Genomic DNA, 23596 nt, shown 5'->3' on the forward strand with positions numbered 1-23596 from the left:
CATATAATCATCCTCCTCATAGGTGTAGATGTAACCTCCTGAGTATTGATCCATAGGGATCACTCAACAGACCACAACTGAGTCTCGGGACCAGAAAACAATAAAAAAAATGGAAACAGAAGGTTGGACACGGCCCCGTGTTCACTGGATACGGCCCCGTGTTCAGTTTTAATTAAAGTTACTGGTCTCGTTAGACACGGGGGCGTGTTCAGTGAGCACTACCCCGTGTTCAGACTCTGTATCTGGGTATCTAAGTAAAAACATGCAGCACGGGGGCATGTTCAGTGAGCACGGCCCCGTGTTCAAGCTACTGTAAATGCAAACTAAACTAAAATGCAGAAAAATGTGCGCGCGTTTTAAAAAGGTTTTAAAAAACTGATTAGGCCGTCGATTTTAAGCTTTCTTAAAATCCTTGTGTCCCCGGCAACGGCGCCAAAAACTTGATGTGCGTTAGGTGTAATATATTTTAGATGTATATTTTAAGCCCTTTTTACACTTTTTAGCCAAGTTTTAAATTTATAAAACATGATATTTACTAACACTAAACACACATATGGGCAAGTGCACCCATCGTGGGCGTAGTATAGTGTTGGTAAGATATCGAGGTCGTCCAAGGACACAAGAGCTTTTAGTACCGGTTTATCCTCAACGTCTAATCAAATCAAAATGTTAGAAAAGATTTTTAAACTAAGAAAGATAAAAACTAACTAAATGCTGAAAATAAAATAAAAATAAAAACAGATAGACAAGATGAATCACTTGGATCCGACTCGTGTATTAGTATAACCTTTGATTATTTTCGCACTTTTGCACTTGTTTAAGAGATTATCTTAGTTATTGTAGTAGGCCCCTCTTTTGAAGGCGGCGTTACCCTCAACCCAGTAGTTTGAGTCAGCAAGGATACAATCCTAAAGGGTCGGATTATTGAAAGATAATGAATTAAGTTATTAATGCAAATTATGGTAGGCCCCTCTTTTGGAGGTGACGTTACCCTCGACTAAGTAGTCTGAGTCAGCAGGGATACAGTCCTAAATAGCCGGGTTATAGTATTAATAGTAGTTAACTTATGAGGGGGTCAAAGAGTTTGGATCCCCGCCATCCAATACATATGGGTATTGAAGGAGATCCTACTAAATTTGACCCAGGTCCCTTGCAAGACCTATAAACGCTGAACAAGGGCAAGACCTTTACCAAACCGTTCCCTTAACCCCCGACCAGGTAGCCAACATACCTCCATATAGACCGTGGAGATATGAATGGTGAAAATCTTTTATTTTATATAGACAGTAAAATAATGCCAAGACACCACGGACAAACGATAAGGAAGAGCCCTCTCGCACGAAAGGGGCAACCCTTTCGCGCGAAAGGCGACTCTTGTCGCCCGATTGAGACTGTTTCAATACGTCCCGACAACTTCATAGTGTTGAATGATGTTTTAGATCCTTATTCTCAATATAGTCGACTCTGTAATATCAAGGTGTGATCTGTGGGAGCCTTGGCTTCCATTCTAGTTCCACCACCTCACTTGAACTTGTGAAATGAACACCCAAACAATCTCCTAGACCTAGAACAAGTTAACCCCGTCCAGCCTCTAACACTTAGTTCATTCTTTCTATGTCATGTTGGCACACCTGGGTTGTCCTTGTTCGGTTGTTTGGCTATTATTTACATTCTGTTATTTCCGTTCATGTATCCATGACCAACCGGTTAGTTAACTAAGTTAACTAACTTGTACTTTGGTGAACTATAATGAGGATATTACCCCCATGCATGACTTCTATGAACTCTATGAACGTTCTGGAGTGATATTATATTAAACTATAACTAAATAACTTTACTGAACTCACGAACATAACTGATTGATAGTTAAAACTTTCAAACGAAGATCGGTTCACCAAACAGTCCCTCTCGCGCGAAAGGGTGGTCCCACTCGCACGAAAGGCCTATCGTGCCAACTGTTCTCTCGTCTGAACAGTTTGTGTTTCGGTTTCCCGTTATTCCGATTCGCGTTCCTTGTTACCGATTCTGTCGGGGAAATCAGGACCTGTAAAATCACAGGAACTCAGTGTCGTGACAAGTGCTCGGACAGAATATACTTTCTGTTTATTTATACATTTTTGCTATATACTTACGTACTTCAATTCCTAAACCAAATCCTTTCAATTCCTAAACCAAATCCCCAGTTTAAGCTCCGAACGACCATACACCTTCATTTCCCCAACCTCAACAAATCGTCAATCCACGGATAATCAGAAAGCTTTTGCAAAATATTCGTATACTCGACACCCTTTTTCGTTTACACTTTTGGGTGCAATATGTTTATATTATACAAACTTACACAAACACACATTCTTTATGCAATTACATGATAATCTAATACATGCATGCTAATATGTTATACTTGATTCGTTATTCTAGGGTTATTCTTTTTGTGATAAACTTGTCATTAACTTCGTACGAGCCTACCCTTAACATGTATAGTGCTATAGGAGTAACGCACCACCCGTGTTCGTGAGGTCATGTTAAGTCTTTAAACATTGCATTAAACATTGGGTTAACTTGAATATTCACATGCTAGTTTTACGTTAATCTTGATAACTTAGTTTGCCATGTGGATTTGTTAAATCTTTTACACTTATGCTATGTATTAAACTTGTATACTCGCCAATACTTTTGTACTGAACCATGTATTTTAAACATATTGCAGGATGATGATGATATTAAAATGGACGTAGCGAGGATGCTTTAGATACACACTTAGAAATCATTAGATTATGTTGTTGTATCAATTTTGAACTATGTTGTATTGTAACTTGTCTTGTTTATACTTGAATCAATGTTGTATTTGATTTCGTATGATGTAATGTGACAACAATGAAATGAAATCAGTCTATTTAAATTATTGTCTCTTTTAGTGTTATGATGCAATGAGCAATCTCGTTTTCGTCTCACTTCGATGTTTCCGCCATCGGTTAGAGTGTGACATGACCACCTTCGGATAACCTCATTAACTCTCTCATCGTAAGAATCAGAAACGACAGACCCCTCCTAAAACAACAGTGTGGTAAGTATTTCACAAACAAAACAAGTTAATAAATACTATACCACATTGCTTTCCGGAATAAACGTGCTTGTGTTGCTGTCGGACAATTCGCCAAAAACGTAATTAAAGTCGAACCAAGACATGGTGAAATTATTTGTCGAAAGAAAGAAAGAATGAAGAGAAGGGAAAGAAACAATGAAGTGTGGGGGTTCCTTTGTCGTTTATAATGGCAGAATGCATTTCAAAGGCAATGATCTTTTCAGAGTCCTATATGACTCGTATAGACCTATACGGGAAGTAAAGGGCTGCCGTAATATCACATTCATCATTTTCTGTTACTATTGAGTGACATCATACTACCTCGTACCTTATACGGGTTATGTAGCCCTATATGACTCGTTTAGGATTCACATATAACAACATCATTAGTCTTTGGCTAACCTTAGGAATTGTTATTACCCTATACGACTGATGTGCGTTAGGTGTAATATATTTTAGATGTATATTTTAAGCCCTTTTTACACTTTTTAGCCAAGTTTTAAATTTATAAAACACGATATTTACTAACACTAAACACACATATGGGCAAGTGCACCCATCGTGGACGTAGTATAGTGTTGGTAAGATACCGAGGTCGTCCAAGGACACAAGAGCTTTTAGTACCGGTTTATCCTCAACGTCTAATCAAATCAAAATGTTAGAAAAGATTTTTAAACTAAGAAAGATAAAAACTAACTAAATGCTGAAAATAAAATAAAAATAAAAACAGATAGACAAGATGAATCACTTGGATCCGACTCGTGTATTAGTATAACCTTTGATTATTTTCGCACTTTTGCACTTGTTTAAGAGATTATCTTAGTTATTGTAGTAGGCCCCTCTTTTGAAGGCGACGTTACCCTCAACCCAGTAGTTTGAGTCAGCAAGGATACAATCCTAAAGGGTCGGATTATTGAAAGATAATGAATTAAGTTATTAATGCAAATTATGGTAGGCCCCTCTTTTGGAGGTGACGTTACCCTCGACTAAGTAGTCTGAGTCAGCAGGGATACAATCCTAAATAGCTGGGTTATAGTATTAATAGTATGAGGGGGTCAAAGAGTTTGGATCCCGCCATCCAATACCTATGGGTATTGAAGGAGATCCTACTAAATTTGACCCAGGTCCCTTGCAGGACCTCTAAACGCTGAACAAGGGAAAGACCCTTACCAAACCGTTCCCTTAACCCCCGACCAGGTAGCCAACATACCTCCATATAGACCGTGGATATATGAATGGTGAAAATCTTTTATTTTATATAGACAGTAAAATAATGCCAAGACACCACGGACAAACGATAAGGAAGAATCACCTTCAACATAAGCAACTAGTTATTAAAGTCATTAATACAAAACCAAATAAAAAGTGCAAAAGATTAAAAATAAAAAGTATTATACTAAACACTTGTCTTCACCAAGTGATGTAAGAGACTTAGGCAAACATGGCCTTGATTGTCAAGAACTCTTACGATCAATCTTGGATCCCGAGACGACTCACACACTCTATGATGGACAATGGATGATGGTGGTGGATGATGGTGTTATGGTGGTGGTGGGTGGTGGGTGAAGTGTGAGAGAGGTGGTGTGCCAAGGGATGAGTTGCAATGAAGCCAAGCAGTCCTATTTATAGGCTGAACAGAAGCCTGGGCACGGCCCCGTGTCCGCTGCACACGGCCCCGTGCCCGTCTGACAATCTCTCTCCTCATTAATTGTAATTCGCAATTACAATTAATGCGTCTGCAGTACTTTCGCCACGCCCCCGTGTTCACTGGGCACGGCCCCGTGGTGGGCAATGGAAGCTTCTATATGTTTGTCTTTTCTGCTGCTTCTTGGGCACGGCCCCGTGCTGCCTGAGCACGGGGCGTATTCAGTCTTCTGTCTTCTCTGTTTTGCTTGGGAGGATGCTGTCGAGGGGTCGGGCAATCCACTTATGTTCCTTTTCTTTTATTTATGTTAGATTTAGCTGCCTTTTTGCTTTTTTTGTTAATTTGAGCTCATTTAATCATGAAAATACAAAAGGAAGACAAAAACACTCTTTTTCAACATTAGTACTTAAAAAGGGTTAGTTTTATGCCTCATTTGATGTAATTTATATGTTGCATTTTACAAAAATCAACGACTCGTATAGAGGGTGTCAATTTAAGAAACTAAAGGTGTGCCAATAATAAGACACATATTATAGGGGTAATTTGGTAAAATGATTTTATAGGGTAATTTAATAATTTTAATCTTACAGGGTAATTTTGTTGTTGTAGGATAATTAAGAGTAAAAAAGTTACAAAATTTCACCGCACTTTTTTTTAGATTTCCACTCTATTTGTACGATAAAATACTTTGTATTTGATCTTTTTACATTTAACATAAAATATCTATAATTTAAATTTAAATTTAAAATATCTATAATAATTTCAAAAGAAATCTACAGTAATAATTTCAAATTGTATGGACATAGTAGAAATCTACAGTATCAAGATGATGGAGTGTCACAATGCTGCAGGTCAAAGCTGACGCTGAAAAGATATCTGTAGGTATATCCATTACCCCAAGGAGAAAACAAGAACTACAACTTCAAACAATCAAAACAGATTCATCAAACCCTGAGTGAACCGATCGATCGATTGTCACCCTTGCATCAAAATCTCCTCCAATTTTGCGCTAATTTAATCGCCAACTCACTGGTTAGTGTTCCTTGATCTACACTATTACTAATTATTCTGCTTTTTCGTTCGATTAATCAGTTGAAGCTTTCAGGAGTTTTGGCTGTTTTTGTTAGGGTTTTGAATGTAGATTTTGATGCGAATTGATTGTCTTGTTGATCTGATTGTTAGGTGTTCAGGTGTGATTAGGATTTTATGAGTTTGTAGAAGTGTTGGATAGAGTTTTGGTAATTTGTTGTTATCCGTTGATTTGTGGACGGTGAAGTGTGTGTGTGTGTGGTGTGTTAAGTGATTTGATGATGGAAATAGTTGATGAGTGAGGTGATTCGTGTTCGGTCTTGATCGGTTGTACTGGTTTTAAGCGGTTTTGAAATGATGGAGGTAGTTGATAAACCTAGGGTTTTGACTATTTAGCCTAGTTGGTAGCGGATCAGCTCTGTGTAAATGATGAGTTTGTTTGTTTATTGGTGCATTAGGCGCAGTGGCGAAGCTTGAGATTTCCGACCGCGGGGTCGAAAACGTATATACCTAAAAAAATTATAAACCGGGGGGTCGAAAACGTATATACCTAAAAAATTCTATACAAAAACTACATACCGAACACTACTGAGCGAAAAGTTCGGGGGTCGGGCGCCCCCCCGGGCCCCTACAAAGCTGCGACTCTGATTAGGCATTGGTCAAGGGAATTGATCATTTAGAAGTAAGATTGACTAAATTGAAGTATTTTAGTTGACCCCTAAGTGTGCTTGATAAGTTTATGCTAATTCTAGTACTGGAAAGTGTAAATGTAAATGAATTTGTATGAAAATGTTCTTATTCGTTTGTATCTAGCAAGACCTCAAGAAGGTTACACTTGATCTTTCTTGGTGTGTTAGTTTTGTGAGAGGAGTCGGAGAATACTGGAATATTGGAAGTAATTTGATGTTGTATGACTAGTATGCAATGATACCTAATTTGACTGGTGCAAAAAATTTGGCCTCTTTTTTTATGCCTTTTTTATGGTTTGAATCTGATCAGTTGCTTATCTTTTAAAGAAACTGAACACTCTTTGAGGGTTATGTGCTTGAGTTTTATGCACGAAAGGATGGTGATTTATTATTCAGTTAGAAACGAGATTGTGTTTTAAATAAACAAGGAGAAAATTATTGTGACCGCTACTTTATGCATCTTTGCAGGCTGATGTCACTTGGAGTTTGATAGTTGATTTTTTGTGGCCATTCCATGTGTTCTCTACTTGTTGATTTTGTGGAGCATTTAGATGGCCATTTCTTCATTGGGGCAAAAGCGTAAAATCCAAACAAGCAAGGTGCCACTACTAATGGAATCGGAGCATGTGATTGATATTACAAATAGCAATGAAGCTTCCTCATCTAGGTCAACCATAGCTAGACCAGTCAACGGGTCAAACTCAAGTCAAAATGAAGACCTACCATCAACTAATGCACAAGCTCCTATTTCTTTTCCTATTACTGATGGGCTTAATTCAAGAAACACGTCATTTGCTAGAAGAGGGAATGGCAATGGCAGACGTAGGAGCCCGTTAAGTTCTGGTTATTGGATATCTGTTGAATTGGTTATAACAGTGAGCCAAATTATAGCAGCCGTTGTCGTTTTGTCTTTGTCAAGGCATGAACATCCTCACGCTCCATTGTTCACATGGGTTATCGGTTATGCTTCTGGATGTGTTGTAACACTCCCTCTTCTCTTTTGGCGTTTCTATAACCGTAATGCTTCAAATCAAGAACCGCAGGCCCGACAAAGTTCTAGTTCTACCAGTCTGTCGGCTATTGCATCCTCTTTCACATCATCGTCAAATGGAAGGAGTTCAGAAGGGGACACTCATAGCACTAATGGTACATTGACAAGGCGTCTGACAATGGCATCATTGAGTGCAAGGTATGTTGAATATGTGGATCTTTTATGATTTACAATACACAAAATCACCTGCGTGTTTTATAAGACAAGTATCCTATGATAAGAGACCAATAAAAATTATGCATGAACATTAATATTTTTTTGCTCTCTTCTAAAAAAAATTATGTGGTTCAATGGTGTGTGGTACCGACTTAACTCGTATTGCGTATATATTGTCCTTCATGTATTTTTGAGCCTGGAACATATTTTGAAAATTGGATGTGTGCGCACAGAACCATATAATTTTAAATGACTGTTTTGTCGATGATGAAGCCCCGTTAAAATTTATAAACATCCTTTTAAGTAAAGGTCCGAGTTAACTATTTTGCCATTATAATCACCGGTACAACTAAGTTGACAAGTAGTCGAACATTTACTTAAACCAAGTGCCTCCTTAAGCATTACAGTATTTTTCTAACGATGGCAACAACATAATAACAGATGGAGGGAGTATAAATTGTTTTAACAAGTATACTGGTCATTTTCAGTGAAAGTTCAGACTTGAGACGTGAGAATATGTTGATCAACAAACAGTGTTGGTAACGATAGAACTATGTTACTAGTGAGAAATGTATGTAACTGATAGGAAAAAAAAACATGTTTTTGTTTCAGAATGAAGGTACTTGCTGAATACTTGAAAATGGGATTGGATTGCTTCTTTGCAGTCTGGTTCGTGGTTGGAAATGTGTGGATCTTTGGAGGCCATTCTTCGTCTTCTGATGCTCCCAACTTGTACAGGTACCAATCAATACCTGTTCTCCAATTACTCAATTAGAGGTGGCAATATTTCTAGGGACGGTAACACATTATATCAGGCTTGAGTCAACATGTCCAATTTTCGTACACGTCAGGTTGGATTGACCAGGAACACTCTTGTCCATGTTTGTCAATATGGTCACAAAATCTGTAATAATCTGAATTTATAAACAAAAAATCTAGGAGACGCAATGCATTAATAATACATTTTGGGCCACATTCGACCCAAAGAAAAAATTGCAAGAATAGACCCCTTTGGACGTCTCATCTTTTATTTTTTTTTTCTTTTTGTATCCCACTAACATTTTGGTTTGAAATTACAGGTTATGTATAGTGTTTCTTACATTCAGTTGTATCGGATATGCAATGCCATTAATCTTGTGCACTACAATCTGCTGTTGCCTACCTTGTATAATTTCGGTTTTGGGCTTTAGAGAAGATCTTGCTCAAAACAGAGGAGCTACTACAGAATCTATTAATTCGCTGCCTACCTACAAATTCAAGAAAAACAAGAATAAAAATGATAAAGAAACCAACTCGGATGCTTGTGATGGTGGCGTTGTGGCGGCTGGAACTGAAAAGGAACGTGTCATATCAGGAGAGGATGCGGTTAGTCCATGCTTTCTTTCTTTTCTTTTAGAAATTAAAAACAGTTGTTATTTCTAGCTTGTAATAAATGTGTTAACCAGGTTGTAAACGGGGTGTATAATATGTATTTTTATTTTTTATCCTGGTTTTGAAAGGGTTGTAACAGACGTGTTAAACACGTTGGCCTTATTATTCTAATTTAAAACAGGTTAACTTGAACATGACCTGTTTAATAAATGGGTTAGACAAGACAATCCACCAAACCAACCTAAAACCTGATTATTTTCGTGTTGGGCTCGTATCGAGTTGCGGGGCGTGTAACTCTAGTCTGTTTACTGAAAAACAGGTGTGCTGCATATGTTTGGCTAAGTATGCAAATGATGATGAAGTGAGGGAGCTGCCTTGCTGGCATATCTTTCACACGGATTGTGTGGACAAGTGGTTAAAGATCAATAATTCGTGCCCACTTTGCAAGATTGAAGTGGGTGAGACCATTTTGAGTTCACTAGCAGAAGCAACTGCCAGGCTGCGACCTAGCCCTAGTCCGGGTATGTTAATATGAAAGTCTGTCTGTTTGATAAGTGAATAATGTGTATCCTTATTTGTGTTTTTTTTGTGGGATGTCCAAGAGGGATTTTTGTGTTGTTGAAAGTATCTTATATGGTTTCAGATGATTAACCTTTAAACCCGTTTGTTTTTGACCCTCCAATCAGGACTATGACCAGAATCCAGACCACGAGTAGTGGGGTAGCAAAAATGGGCGGGTGAGGGGGATTTAGAAACAGGTCCAAACAAGTTCGGGCCAAAGTAGATGGTTTGAGATATGGTTTTAAAAGATAAAAGTAGGCGTGTAATGCAGTTTGACTCTTATTTGGGTGGCTTTTGGTCCCCTTGATCCTGTAGATTTTACCCGTTTTGCCCTTTAGAAAGTCTTGGTTATGACCGGCAGTCAGCAGGTGATTGTTGACACTCAACGCTACGCTAAATCACACATGTACAACGCTAAATCACCCAACACTAAGGTGGTGGTTGGTGGACGTGGACGGTGGTGGTGGTGGTGATGGACGGTGGTGGTGCTTAACCATCGGCAGATCTTAGAAGATCTTAGAAGTGGCTGGACCAAATCTGCACCAAGAAGAGCTCGTGGAGACGTTTTTAATGGAACTCTTCGAAAAAACAAATAGCCTGCAAGTGGCAATGTCTGCGTGTGGTCTGCGTGGTGTAGATAGAAGAGCCTGCGCATATCTTTTTTAGAAAAACAAACACCACCTAAGAGAATACATGTTCGACTCCTAGTGTATAGATAATTTTGATGGTGTATAAATTACTTCACCACAAACAAGCTTAAACTAGTTAGCTAAATGGCAACTATTTTTATCTCGTTTTTTTTTAAATAAATAAATAAACTTGAATCTGGGTTGTATTACATCTTTAATCAATAAGGTAACTAAATAAAATAGAACTAGTAAAGAAACAGATTATAATCTTCCCTGTCCATGAATTTAAAGGTGTTAAAAAAAGAAATTTCAATTAAACAAAAAAATAGGGGTGTAAACTAGTCGAGCTGAGCCCAAGCTCGTTTGACTTATGAGAGCTTGGGCTTAGCTCTTTTATAATTATATCAAATATATATTTGTTTTGAGTAAAATGAAATTTTTGTTCACGACTTAATTTCGTTTTCCACTCGACCTATTCTCATATTAAACATCTTTGTAAGTTCAACCCGTTTGGCCTTTGGGGCATAATGCTGTATGGACGTAAAATGGAAAATGTGTTTACACCGTTTTTCATCCATGTTGAGGGCTACTTCCCATGTGCTTTTCTTCTTTGACTTATACATTGTGTTTCCTTGACTTGTATCGGGACCTGGGTGGGAGGGATGAAGAAAGATGCATTGCAAAGTTTGATGGTATAAATTACAATGTACAACACCAGTCAAGCATGAGTTATAGACTTATAGGTGGGAAACTTTGTTCTGACAACTTTATTGTTCACTTTATGGGATTTAAACTCGTATTATTAACACCGACTAAGACTAACTCCAATGCAAAATCCATAAGCATGCCCTTGATGATGTGGAATATATCCAAACTTTCACACCCATTGAAGACTAACCAAATGGAAGGAATCCAAATAAGAAATCCGACTGCAAGGGCATCACTATTTTGGTTCTTGTGCCAACTTTTCACCCATTTTCTATTTTTCAATTTGTTTTCAAAGGAATCAATTGATTTATTTACCAGCTTTATTTTGTTACCCATTAGTATGCAATTTATTAAATAGATATTAATTGATTTACATGCAATTTATTTATAGCTATTAATTGATTTACCAACATGATACAAGCCAAACTTTAAATCTAGTTCAATTACGATTCTTATGTAAATATATATTCATGTTTTCTTAAATATAGTTTACTTTTTATCAGTGGCGAAGCTTGAAATTTTTTACAGGGGGATCGAAAACATATATAAGCAAAAATTTCTATACGAAAACTACATATACGAACACTACTGGCCGAAAAGTTCGGGGGATCGGGCACCCCTCCCGGCCCCTTCAAAGCATAATGGTAAAACACAAAAATTATGGAATCATCTTCTGAAGTTAGACGCATCAAATGGACCTTGGAAGAACATGGATTGATCGAGAGTAGTTTATGTTTATTTTTAAAATGTTTGTTTTTAAATCTTGTTTACTTTTGTTTTTAGGTAATGCAATTTCTATGTTTTTATGTTTTTTTTTATTTTACTTAAATTATTTATCTTAATTATCTAATCATTTAATTTATTTGAATATATTTTAATAATTTAAGTAAGTGAACTTAAAAAAATGGGTAAACTTAAATAAAAAAATGGGTGATGATGTGGAAAATGTAAGGATATATAAGGATGTTTGTATGGTTGGAGATGAAATTGGTGGTTTTTAAGGATTTGTAAGGATTTTTAAGGATATGATGTTGCAGCTGATTAGGCAGCTAAGGGGGCGTCATTTGCATTGGAGATAGTCTAAGAGATCATCGGCCTTACTCTAAATATTGGTATGATGATGTATGCAACAAAAATTGGAGATGTCATGAAAATAATCTTGTGCGGGGATTTAAGCCTGTAAACGAAGCAAACGTTCATGAACCGTTCACGAAATTTTTTCGGTCGAAAGTTTGTTTCGGTTTGTTTATCTAATAAACGAATAAACACGAACACAATCTATGTTCATTTGATTAAACGAACGAACATGAACACACATTTTGTTTGTGAACGTTCATTTTTGTTTGTTTCAATTTAAATACATAAGTAGCTATGTTTATATGAATATTATACATAAGGGTTAAGATCTTATACAATCAGTGCTAAGTATAAGTATAAAAACTGTAGCAATAATCTTGACCATCCAAAATTTAAATCAAGGGTTTGTGTTGATTACACATCAACCCCTATGATTACTAGATTGTACTAGTAATGTTAAGGGTAAAAAAGTAATTGTACTATTTAAAATTATATAAAAATTAAATCAAACCCAAAAAATTGGAATTTATCTCTATTTTTAAATCATAAGACTCTCTCTCCCTTAATCTCCCCTGCACGAATCCCCACAAAAAAGACTCTTTCGAATTGGCAACATCATCAAATGTGTTGCTTTTTGTTGATTGAAACTTTAGTGTCTAACTCCGTTCCTCGATAAAGTCCTGAACTAACCAATAACCCAAATGTTCAAGCATAACCCTTAGCATTACGACCTTCAAATATTTGGCCCGTAACATTAGACTGCTATAGTTGTTTTGGATCAATCTCAAATGTGATAAGCTATGTTGAAATCTTTGTTTGCATGCTCTTAAAAGTTAAATGGTGTGCTTTTGAATCATCATAGTTGTAAAATTATATAAACAACAATATTTAAAATTATATAAACAATGTTACTTATGCTGGTATGTGTAGTGTTAGTATGTTTTTGAATTGGTAATGGTTTGATTTTTATTTTTTAATATGGTTGTAATGTGTGTAAAGTTTATTGATATATAAAAAAAATAGTGATGATAAAATAAGAAGTTTATTTTGGCTAGGAAAGAAAGCAATAAGATTAGGACATGTGGTAAAATTTAAAATAAAGAGAAATAGTATTTTAGTCAATCTTATCTTTTTTTTCTTCCTTTCTTCTTCCCAGTAACATCAAAACCCACCATTTTCAAAACCCACCATCTTCAACCCTTTCTTCACTTTCTATCTCAACCATCACTACATTATAGTGTGATTTCCATCACAAATCGATGATTCAAACACCCGATCAACGTGTTCTTCAGTTTTTTTTTTAAAGAAAACCTAGTTTAATTTCATTCAAAATATCGTTTTTTCCCGTGATTTTGAAGATAATCACTCGAACCGTTCGATTTGATCGCTGATAAGTGTTTCTATCATTCAAATTTCGTCAATCGTTGAAGAAATCGGCTTCGATCCATGTAGGAAATTCTTTAATTTCATTTTTACGAACTGGGTTTTTGATTTAGTCGTTGCGTTTTACGATCTTGGCGGGGGTCCGGGAGAAGCGCCCCTGGTAGCAGGGTTGTTGATACACTTTTTGTGGATGCGACTCGGTTCGGTTCGACTCGGTTAGGTTCGGCTCAATACCGACGTCACGACATTCCTCCGTCGTGCGCCCCAGAGTTCGAAACGCAAAGCACGGAGAGCCGCGAACCAATTTCCGCCGACACATCACTATGAGATCACCATGATGATGTCATAATGATTTCATGTGATACTTGTCAATGCATGAAGTCTACGTGAATTCTACCATGAGTGGTTGAAATTACATGAATTGTTAAATTGTTTAGTAATCCACTAAACATATGTTTGTTTCATAAACTTGGAATCCATAAAGATTGATGGGAAAATTACCAAAGTAGCCGTTTGACCAGCCCAATTTCGAAAATAGCCATTTGACGGGGCATAATGGACCCTCCCATCAAAGTGAACCCCCATTTTTATGCACCTTCAATCCAACCACACGCTAGCCGACACGTGTCCCTTCAGCTTGAACCGGCTTTATGCCGCATCGCCTGGCAGCCGAGCCGCTTCCCCCCCAAGCCAAGCCGCTTCGCCGCCTGCCTGATTTATGCCGCTTTGAGGACTGCCAAGCCGAGCCGCTTCATGGTCAAGCCGAGCCGCTTTGCCCCATTTCAAGTCGCTATAATCTGAATCTAAGTTGCTTTACCCCCAAGCCGCTATAACCTGTGCTCAAGTCGTTTTATCCAACATCCAAGCCGCTACACCCTGGATACGAGCCGCTTCAGCTTCCCACCTACCGCCAAGCCGTCTAAACCTATGGCCAAGCCGTTTCACCCTGTTTACGAGCCGCTTCAGCATCCCAAGCCGCTACACATGTTTTTTATTTATAATTTCGTATGTATATATATAACATCTGGATTTTACACACATCTGTTTTTTGTCTTCTCGTTATCTTTGTAGTAATACATAGTTTGGTCACGTTTAGTATAACTCATGGGTGTTAAGTGTGTGATATACACCGGGGGTAAGTGGGAGGTTGTTAACGGGAACATCGAGTATGTTGCCGGTCACGATTGTGTTACTAGACGTGGTTTAGAAGTTGAAACTAATTTTTCCTACATCACTTCTTTAAGTTATATTCGCAAGATGTGTGATATTCAAAATATTACTCGGATATCCTACCGGATGTCTTCGTTTACAGATCCGATCGATATAATGAATGATAATGATGTTGTTTTTTTCTTTAATTTGGCTAAGAGTAAACCATTTGAATTATTTCAGTTATATGTCATTCAAGAACCCGGTGTTGAGTCTTCTGATTGCGCATTTTTAAACAATTTCAAAGTTCCTGATTTAAATTTATCTTTTGATGAAAGTGATAAAAAATTTATGAAAACTGTACCCAATTATACTTACCGAGTAATAGCCAAGGCATATCTTCTATTGTGTTTGAGCCAGGCCACATTTTTAATAGCAAAGAGGAAATGAAACTTGAATTGGGTAAAAAATGTTTGATAGAACGATTTGAGTTTAAAGTTGACAGATCGTCTAAAACACGGTACAAAGTGTCATGTTCTGTTGATGGTTGTGAGTGGCGTTTTAGGGCATACAGCTTTGCTGGTGATAGCGCATTTTACGTTAAATATTTTAACGATAAACACACTTGTTCAAAGACGCTCACACACCCACATTTTCGTCAGGCAAACCCCCAAGTTGTGGGTCATTATTTAGTGCCTCAATTAAAAGACGGTGGTCGAATTTATCGCGGAAACGAGATAAATTCCGATTTTAAACAAAATTTAGGAGTTGATATTAGTTACATGCAAGCATGGCGTGGAAAATGTCATGCTTTAGAACTCTTGCAAGGTACAAGCAGAGATTCTTTTGCCGAACTCCCAATCTATTGTTACAATTTGGAGCGGGCGAATCCGGGAACGGTGACTCACATTTGGGTTGACGACGAGAGTCGGTTTGAAATGGTCTTTGTGGCTATTGGTGCAGCGGTAAGTCAGAAACTTAATAATATTTTTTTTTCTTAAAATATGATGTTCATTCACTGATTTTTTTTTTCAGGTTCGTAGTTTTATGCGTAATTTAAGACCTGTTATTATTATAGACGTTGCCCATTTGAAGGGTGAATTTAAAGGAACATTGTTTTTAGCAGTTGGCATGGACGGAAATAACCAGATTTTACCAATTGCCTATGGAATAGGCAAATCAGAGGATGGTGCTTCTTGGACATGGTTCCTCTCAAAGCTTAAAGGCTGTGTTGGTGAAATTCCAGATATGGCAATCATATCGGATAGGGCCAATTCAATAAATTTAGCTGTAAGCAACGTGTTTCCACACGCTTATCACGGTCTCTGCTGTCGACATTTAATGGTGAACTTAAGTTTACCGTCGAATAAAAAAAAGGAATACGAGAGCCTCTGGTGGAAGACATGTAAATCTTACCGGTTGTCTGATTTTAATGAGTCTTTCCACACTCTATGTCTTGTAGTTCCTAGAATACGGAACACTTTAATAAGTATCGGGTTTGGACGGTGGGCAAGAGCGCATTGTCCCGGCAATCGATATCATTATATGACATCTAACAGTGCAGAGTCAATTAACGCTTTGTCTAAAGACTATCGTAAATTGCCAGTAACCCAACTTATTGAATTTTTCCGTCAATCTGTTCAAAAATGGTTCTATGATCGTCGGCTGGAGGGAATTAAGGAAAGACATGAGCTTACCCAGTGGGCTCAAAAAAAATTGCAAAGAAAATTGATGGGTCTAGAACTTGGACTGTCGCTGGTGTAGGGTTGAACACTTTTGATGTTGACGACAGGAAAAAACGTGGTTTTGTAAATTTTTACGATCGAACATGTAGTTGCCGTGTTTGGCAAGTTTCTGGACTACCCTGTGGGCACGTGATTGCTGTATCCAAATTCTTAGGTGAAACTGACTGCAGTCATTATGCTTTCCGATGTTATTCCAATGAAGTATATAAAAAACTTACGAGGAAGCGATTAATCCTCTTCCTCATAAATATGAATGGGAGATACCAGAAGGTCTTAAAAATGTTTGCCCCCCGCATATTACAAAACGTCAGTCTGGCCGTCCGCAAGCAAACAACAGAATCTTGTCTCGAGGGGAAGAACCCACGCCTCTATATTGTGGTAGGTGTAAGTCACACGGCCATCATCGTGACGTTTGTTCAGCCCCAATCCCATCGCAACAACGTTCGCGTAAAGGCAAGGAAACCGTTGCACACGAAGACCCAGGAAATAATCCGTCTGATAATTATTTTCCGTCTTATAACTTGGGAGATTTTTAGTTTTAGTGTAGTATTTTGGTATTTTTTTTATGCACAACATTATGTTGAAATCCTTGTACTTGAAAAATCTATTTATATTTTAACTTGAATTACTTTAACATGCATAGATACAAACATCAGTTTTTTGTAGGTGTGAATCGGCCAGCGTAGAGTTCATCCGCCATGTACCGTCTGTATCTGACACAAGCATCCTGTAGATTTTCCTCTTCCCATGTCAATGCAAAGTTTTGAACAAGTTTTTCCATTAACATACAAATAATTACACCTGAATTTCGACCTGTATGATCCCCGATATCTGGCCACACATCATCCCCCGCACACTCCAAGGTATCAGTCTCGTTTATTCCAGAACGTTGCCAGTACGATATGCGACCCGAAAACCATAAGAATGGAGACTCAAATTCAAGTAGAATTTGATGTATTTTTTTTATGTATGCAAAACGACTCTCCACAATGAATTACATTACAATTATTTGGGAAATAAACTTTAACTTTTAGTGACAACATGTTTGTAACACCCCGTGTTTTCCCAAAAGTCAAAGTCAAAGTCAAGAGTTGACTGTTATTGGAATTAAAGATCAATAAAGATTAATTTCATTTTAGTTTCATTTTGATTTTCATATTATTTGGAGTAAGTGTTGTATAATCAAACTAATCGGCCGATAATCGAACTGTGAATCAACGACCGACTGTGAATGATAGGAAGTAACAATGCAATAAAGCTAGTCAATCAATAATCAAGCTAATCAAATCAATCATCGAACTCAAGTGTGGATAATTTTAGTACTTTTTATACGTGTGTGTGTGCCTTATGTGTTACTTGTGCATGTTTACTTTTGTGTTAAAGTGTGTGGTGAATCAATCAAATCAATCAAGACTCAAGGGTGAATCAAACTCAATGGAAATCAAACCCGAAATGGTTGTAAGGATGCTCGTATGTTAGATATAGTAGTTGAGACTAAAAGTAATTTGATTAGGAATTCTATCATTCTCAAATCATCGTTCATCGAAGTCGAAATATCAAAAATCGTCGCGAAATACTCAAAACAGGACAAGCCGATCGAACAGGGCAACCTGATCGAACAGGCTAGCCGATCGAACAGGCTGTTCGATCGAGCAGCCCACTCGATCAGGGATGCTGTTCGATCAGCTGACCCTTTCCTCTTTTGGAAGCCTATAAATAGGGCTGTCCTTGTCAAACTTTCCACTTTTGGAAAGCTCTGACCGACCAGCCTCTTCTTCTCACTAAATCTCAGATTTCTCTCAAACCGGTAAGTATTTCGCTCTAATCCTTGTACGTTTTTGTTCATTAATCGTTTCTCCATCTTTCTATCTTTCAAAACTTGGATTTCATCCATGAAATCACCAAGATCTAGGTGTTCTTGGGTGATGTCATCATGTGTTCTTCAAGAACACTAAGTTTTGACATCATTCCACCATGAATAGCTTAGATCTAACCGATTTCCACATAAATAACCTAAAATCTTCCAAAGATCTTAACATTTCACGGTGGAAAAGGATTGGAAGATGGGTTTTCATCTATCTTTCAACTCTTTTACACTCAAAAAGGTGAAAACGAGACTTGAACCGATTTACAAATCAATCTAAACAAACACATGGTTCAAGATTCGGGTTCTACCGAGAGATATACCGATTCGGATTAAACGTTAAACTTAAGTTCCAAACCGCCTCTGGCCGAGCTTGGGTGATTCCTGCTCGAGTCAGTAGACTAAGTAGGGACTTCAGCTTTGTGGTTCAACTCGTAGTCAAAATATCTCTAAAACATCAACAATTAACGGGAATAACCAAGTGTTAAGTGATAGGTTAACCGAATCGAGAAGCTGGCCGAACGACTACGCCAGCCGATCGACTAGGCTAACCGATCGACTAGCACCTGGGCCCTCAAACTCAAAGTGTAATATTGACAGAGTTCTATTCGATCGATCGAGCTACTCGATTGTAATCATTACTACTCGAATCATGAGATACTACACTTCAAAACACTTAGACTTTTCGAAACATTGGAATGTCACCCGATCGAGCATGCCAACCGATCGAGTGACATATTTGAAAACAATGAAGTGCTAGCCGATCGGTTGGGCTAACCGATCGAACAGCCCGTTCGATCGGCCAACTTGAAAGGTAATGCTGCAAACCTTCAAAAGTTCAAACCATCATACACAAACACATCCTTCTCATTAAAGGAAGAAACAATCCACTTGAAAGAACCAGCCGATCGAGCCAGCCGGCCGATCGAACGGGACGTTCGAACGGACTTTAACCCAATCGAACAGCCCACTCGATCGAACAGCTGTCCGATCGAATGGTCTATCCGATCCAGTTTCCTCTGTTTACTTTTTCGCATTACTCAGTGTATTGTTATCGAACTATTCAGGCTAACCTATTCTCAGTGCTCCTTTCAATCCACAACCAACCACTGTGAGTATACTCGATCCCTTTTTGCTTTCAGCACTTTTGGGTGTTACATACGTAATCTATCAAATTCACAAACAACACAAACTATTTGAACGCTAACCTACTTGCATGTATTGCTTGTCTAAATGATTGCTGTTTATTATGTTTACACGTGGAGTGCTATCTGCCTGCTTTAGCAACGTAGTACTATAGTTTGGACTCAGCACCCGTTCACACGGGAGTTGCTAAGGACAATTACTTGCATGGATTACAGTGGTAATCATGTATTGCGAACTGTCTCGGACAGTCAACTCGAAGTCGTTGGTATCGATGGTCCCATGTTGATAATTTACATGCATCGTTTGCCCTTGTGTACGTGCTTGGTTATGCGCAAACTTTTCGAACTTTATATGCTATATCAAACTTGTGTACTCACCTTTACATTATATGTATTGACTTTTATTTTAACGTATGTGACAGGTGTTTAAGCTACTAGCGTGCTAGGGAAGCGAGGCAATAATAAGCTTCTAGGAGCCTGTGACCTTAGGACAGTGTCCACATACCTGCTCCAGGGCCATAATTATCTGTAGATCTTGTACTGGCACCTGTAGTCAGTAGGATCTACAGTTAGCCGTCTAGAAGTCTTAAAACAATATTTAATTCGGTCTGTAATAATTAAGAATTTGAGTTGTCGGAACAGTTCCCATATTGTTTAGTTGATTTCTATGATAACTTGTTATTATTTGGGACACGGTATGGGACGTGTTATATAACTGAATTGTATGATAGTTGTTATGGAAACTTCTGAACAATCTGTTTCGCTCAGTGCCGCGCCCCGATGATTCCGCCATCGGTTGGGGTGTGACAGATTGGTATCAGAGCCATAACTATAGGGAATTAGGTTAGACACGATCTAGTCCGGATCGCTGTCTTAGAGACCTAGACTATAGTTAGGAACCAAGAGACCAAGTTTATGTGCTTATTTTACGTTGTTTCCTTCTATTCTATTATTACATCCGAACTCCGAGCCAAATTTCGTAATTTGGACGGGATTAGGAGTGAAACCCGCGAATTCCTGCCTAAATTACAAATTTTGCCAATTACTTTGTGCAAATTTCTATCAACAGACGGGGGAGAATTATACCAAATCAGGGCTGAAACCCGTAATTTGATGAAAACTTTCCTCTAAATTTTTCTTAAAACAAGGAAGAAATTGCTGAGCTAGGGGTGAAACCCTAACCTTGGCAATTATTCCGACTTTATTTTATCTCGCCAAGGCAATTGACGGACTTCAACGACCTGAACTCACGAGTATGGCCTAGAATGCGCATGCATAATGCCCAAGAATCGAGGCAGAAACATGTCCCCTAGAGTCGAAAGTGACGACAAGTCAACTGTGAATAGTTAAATTGCCATGGTTAGTCAAAGTCTAGTAGCCGCAGACAATCCATTTTCCGATTTTGAGTGTTGCTTGATTGATTTTATATGATTTACCTGTTTACGTGTTTTAAGATTCGTTGATTGCTCCATTTGTTATCAATCTGCGTGACTTTTGTTGCTATCCTTTCTCGATTCAAACCCCTGTTGATGTGATCTAAACGAAACCAGTGTGCTATGCTACGCTATACGACTAAGTTAGACAATACCATGTGATGCTATCCGATATGCAAAACGAATGACACTCGACTTGTGGTTATAAGTTTCTGTTTTCTGACAGCCTCTGTGATAAAAGTGCGTACGTGTTTAGGAAATTAAGTGCTCTATTTGCTAAATTGCTTATGTGCTCTAAATGCTTCTGTGCTTATGTGCTCTAATTGCTTCTGTGCTTATGTGCCTCTATGATTATGTGCTTATGTGTTTATATGTGTCACGTGACGTGAGATGCGACGTGATTCTAAGCTTTAGTAAACTAAGACGTGCGAGATTCGAATTCGTTGTGTTGAGCCCTATGGCGATGTCTATTGCAGACCATGTCGTCATCATCAAGAACTCGCCAAAACCTTTCCCGTCAGGAAAAGAGAGACCGACGTCTCGCCAAGCTCATCTCAAAGTCTGTAGCGAAAGCTGTCAGTGAGGTGTACGAAAACACCAGCAAGTCGTCGGAAGAATCCCGAACCCTCACTGAATCCAGCAAGGCTCCGTTCAGTTTCAAGCAATTTAAGGCATGTGGACCGAAGGAGTTCACCGGTGAAGAGGGCCCTACAGGCTTATTTCACTGGTTTGACTCTGTGGAAGTTACCCTTCGTCAAAGCGGATGCCCGGATCATCTTCGAACTCTCAATGCTACCGGTGTCTTCCAGTCGCGGGCATTGGACTGGTGGACAGCCGAAAGGAATAAGCGCGGGAACGACGCTGCCTACGAGCTGACGTGGGAGGAACTGAAGGCTATCATGCTGGATGAGTTCTGTCCTCCCCACGAACGCCAAAAGTTGGAGGATGAGTTCTGGACCATCAAGCAGAAGGAGGGCGACAACGCTGGTCTCACCGCCCGTTTCAAACAACTGAGCATTATCTGTCCAGACCAGGTCAAGACTCCCGAGATGACCATCAAGAAATACATCCGTGCTCTTCCGGATTGTGTTGCAGATTTTGTGTTCGCCGCCAAACCCGCATCAATCGAGGAAACCTACCTACTCGCTGCCGAGATTAACGACAAGCGAGTTAAGGCTGGTGTCTGGGATAAGCCATCCAAGTCGTTGCATCAAGTTACTGCTGCATCAACCGACAACCCTACTGCTCAAGCCTCCAAGTCCTCGAGAAGAAGAAAGAAGAACAAGAGTTGCGCCGCCGCAACCAATGCTGCTCCTTTTCAGTCAGTACCACCACAACAACAACAACCACAGCGCACTGCGCCAGTGATCAATGCGCCGCCGGCTAAGCGTGCGTACACCGGCCCCCACCCACTCTGTGCTACATGTTCTTATCATCACCCGGTGGGTGTGGCCTGCCGTTACTGTGCCCACTGCAACGTTTACGGGCATTTCACTGCGAATTGCCGCTATGGTCCTCGTCAAACGCAAGCTCAAGCCGCTGTTAACCAAGCCCTGCTACCTGCTCCTCAAGCTCCTCAAGCTCCTCAAGCTGCACAGGCCCCGGCAAACAATGTTCGGACCTGCTTTGCATGTGGTGACCCTAACCACTTCGCAAACCGGTGCCCGAACAGAGTGGTGAAACAAGAAGCTCAACAACCCCAGCAACAGCAACAGCAGCCTCAACAACAAACCGCTCACGCCAGAACTTTCAACATCAACGCACGCCAGGCTCAAGCTGATAACAACGTGGTCAATGGTACGTTCCTCGTGAATGGTATATATGCATCATGTTTGTTTGATACTGGAGCCGATAACTGCTTTGTGTCATTTGAATTTGAGAAGCTTCTTAGACGTAAGCGCTCTTATCTTTCGTCACCTTTCGAAGTAGAAGTCGCTACCGGAAGAACCATTGCTGTAAATTCTGTGCTCCGTGATTGTACTCTCGAGCTCAACAATCATATATTCCCGATTAATCTCATTCCAATGCAGCTCGGAAGTTTCGATGTCATAGTAGGCATGGACTTTCTTCGTGAAAACCGTGCTGAAGTTGTGTGTTCCGATAAGATGATTCGTTTTGTGCTAGCTAGTGGTGATATTCTATGTGTTTATGGTGAAACTACTGCAAAAGATCTCAAGCTCATGTCCTGTCTCCAAGCTCGCAAATATCTCCGCAAGGAATATCGAGCCTTCTTGGCCAACATTGTTGTAGCAGAGACGGACAAGAAAAGGAAAGTGGAAGTCAAGGATGTTCCCGTTGTCCGAGAATTTTCTCAGGTGTTCCCTGATGATCTTCCTGGATTACCTCCAAGTCGTGATATCGACTTTCGAATCGACCTTATTCCAGGAGCCAACCCAGTGGCCAAAGCTCCGTATCGACTCGCTCCATCTGAGATGCGAGAACTCTCAAACCAACTCCAAGAGTTACTTGAAAAAGGCTTCATTCGCCCGAGCACTTCTCCATGGGGCGCACCAGTCCTTTTCGTCAAAAAGAAGGACGGGTCGTTCCGAATGTGCATCGATTACCGGGAATTGAACAAGCTGACCATCAAGAACCGATACCCCTTACCAAGAATCGATGATCTGTTTGACCAACTACAAGGTGCTCAGTGTTTCTCCAAGATTGATCTACGTTCAGGCTATCATCAGTTGCGGATTCAAGAGGAAGACATACCCAAAACCGCTTTTCGAACCCGATACGGCCACTACGAATTTGTTGTCATGCCTTTTGGTTTGACCAACGCACCCGCGGTCTTCATGGATCTGATGAATCGCGTGTGTAAACCGTTCTTAGACCGTTTCGTCATTGTATTCATCGACGATGTCCTGATCTATTCCAGA

The 23596-nt window shown here is 39.2% G+C and overlaps 2 protein-coding genes across 2 annotated transcripts; both read left to right on the forward strand.

The window, feature by feature from the left end:
• Window positions 1–5532: 5532 nt before the first annotated feature.
• Window positions 5533–9682, forward strand: LOC110921861 (E3 ubiquitin-protein ligase At1g63170). The gene is made up of 5 exons (XM_022166184.2): window positions 5533–5759; window positions 6914–7634; window positions 8265–8390; window positions 8732–9017; window positions 9343–9682. The coding sequence occupies exons 2-5, from the start codon at window positions 6997–6999 to the stop codon at window positions 9556–9558; spliced, it is 1266 nt and encodes a 421-aa protein (XP_022021876.1). The 5' UTR covers window positions 5533–5759; window positions 6914–6996; the 3' UTR covers window positions 9559–9682.
• A 5294-nt stretch (window positions 9683–14976) lies between these two features.
• LOC110895828 lies at window positions 14977–16294 on the forward strand. Its single transcript, XM_022143196.1, has 2 exons — window positions 14977–15495; window positions 15566–16294. Exons 1-2 carry the CDS (start codon window positions 14977–14979, stop codon window positions 16292–16294), a joined length of 1248 nt encoding a protein of 415 aa, XP_021998888.1.
• The last annotated feature ends 7302 nt before the right edge of the window (window positions 16295–23596 follow it).

The sequence above is a fragment of the Helianthus annuus genome, chromosome 2 (genome assembly GCF_002127325.2).
Source record: "Helianthus annuus cultivar XRQ/B chromosome 2, HanXRQr2.0-SUNRISE, whole genome shotgun sequence".
NCBI lineage: Eukaryota > Viridiplantae > Streptophyta > Magnoliopsida > Asterales > Asteraceae > Helianthus > Helianthus annuus.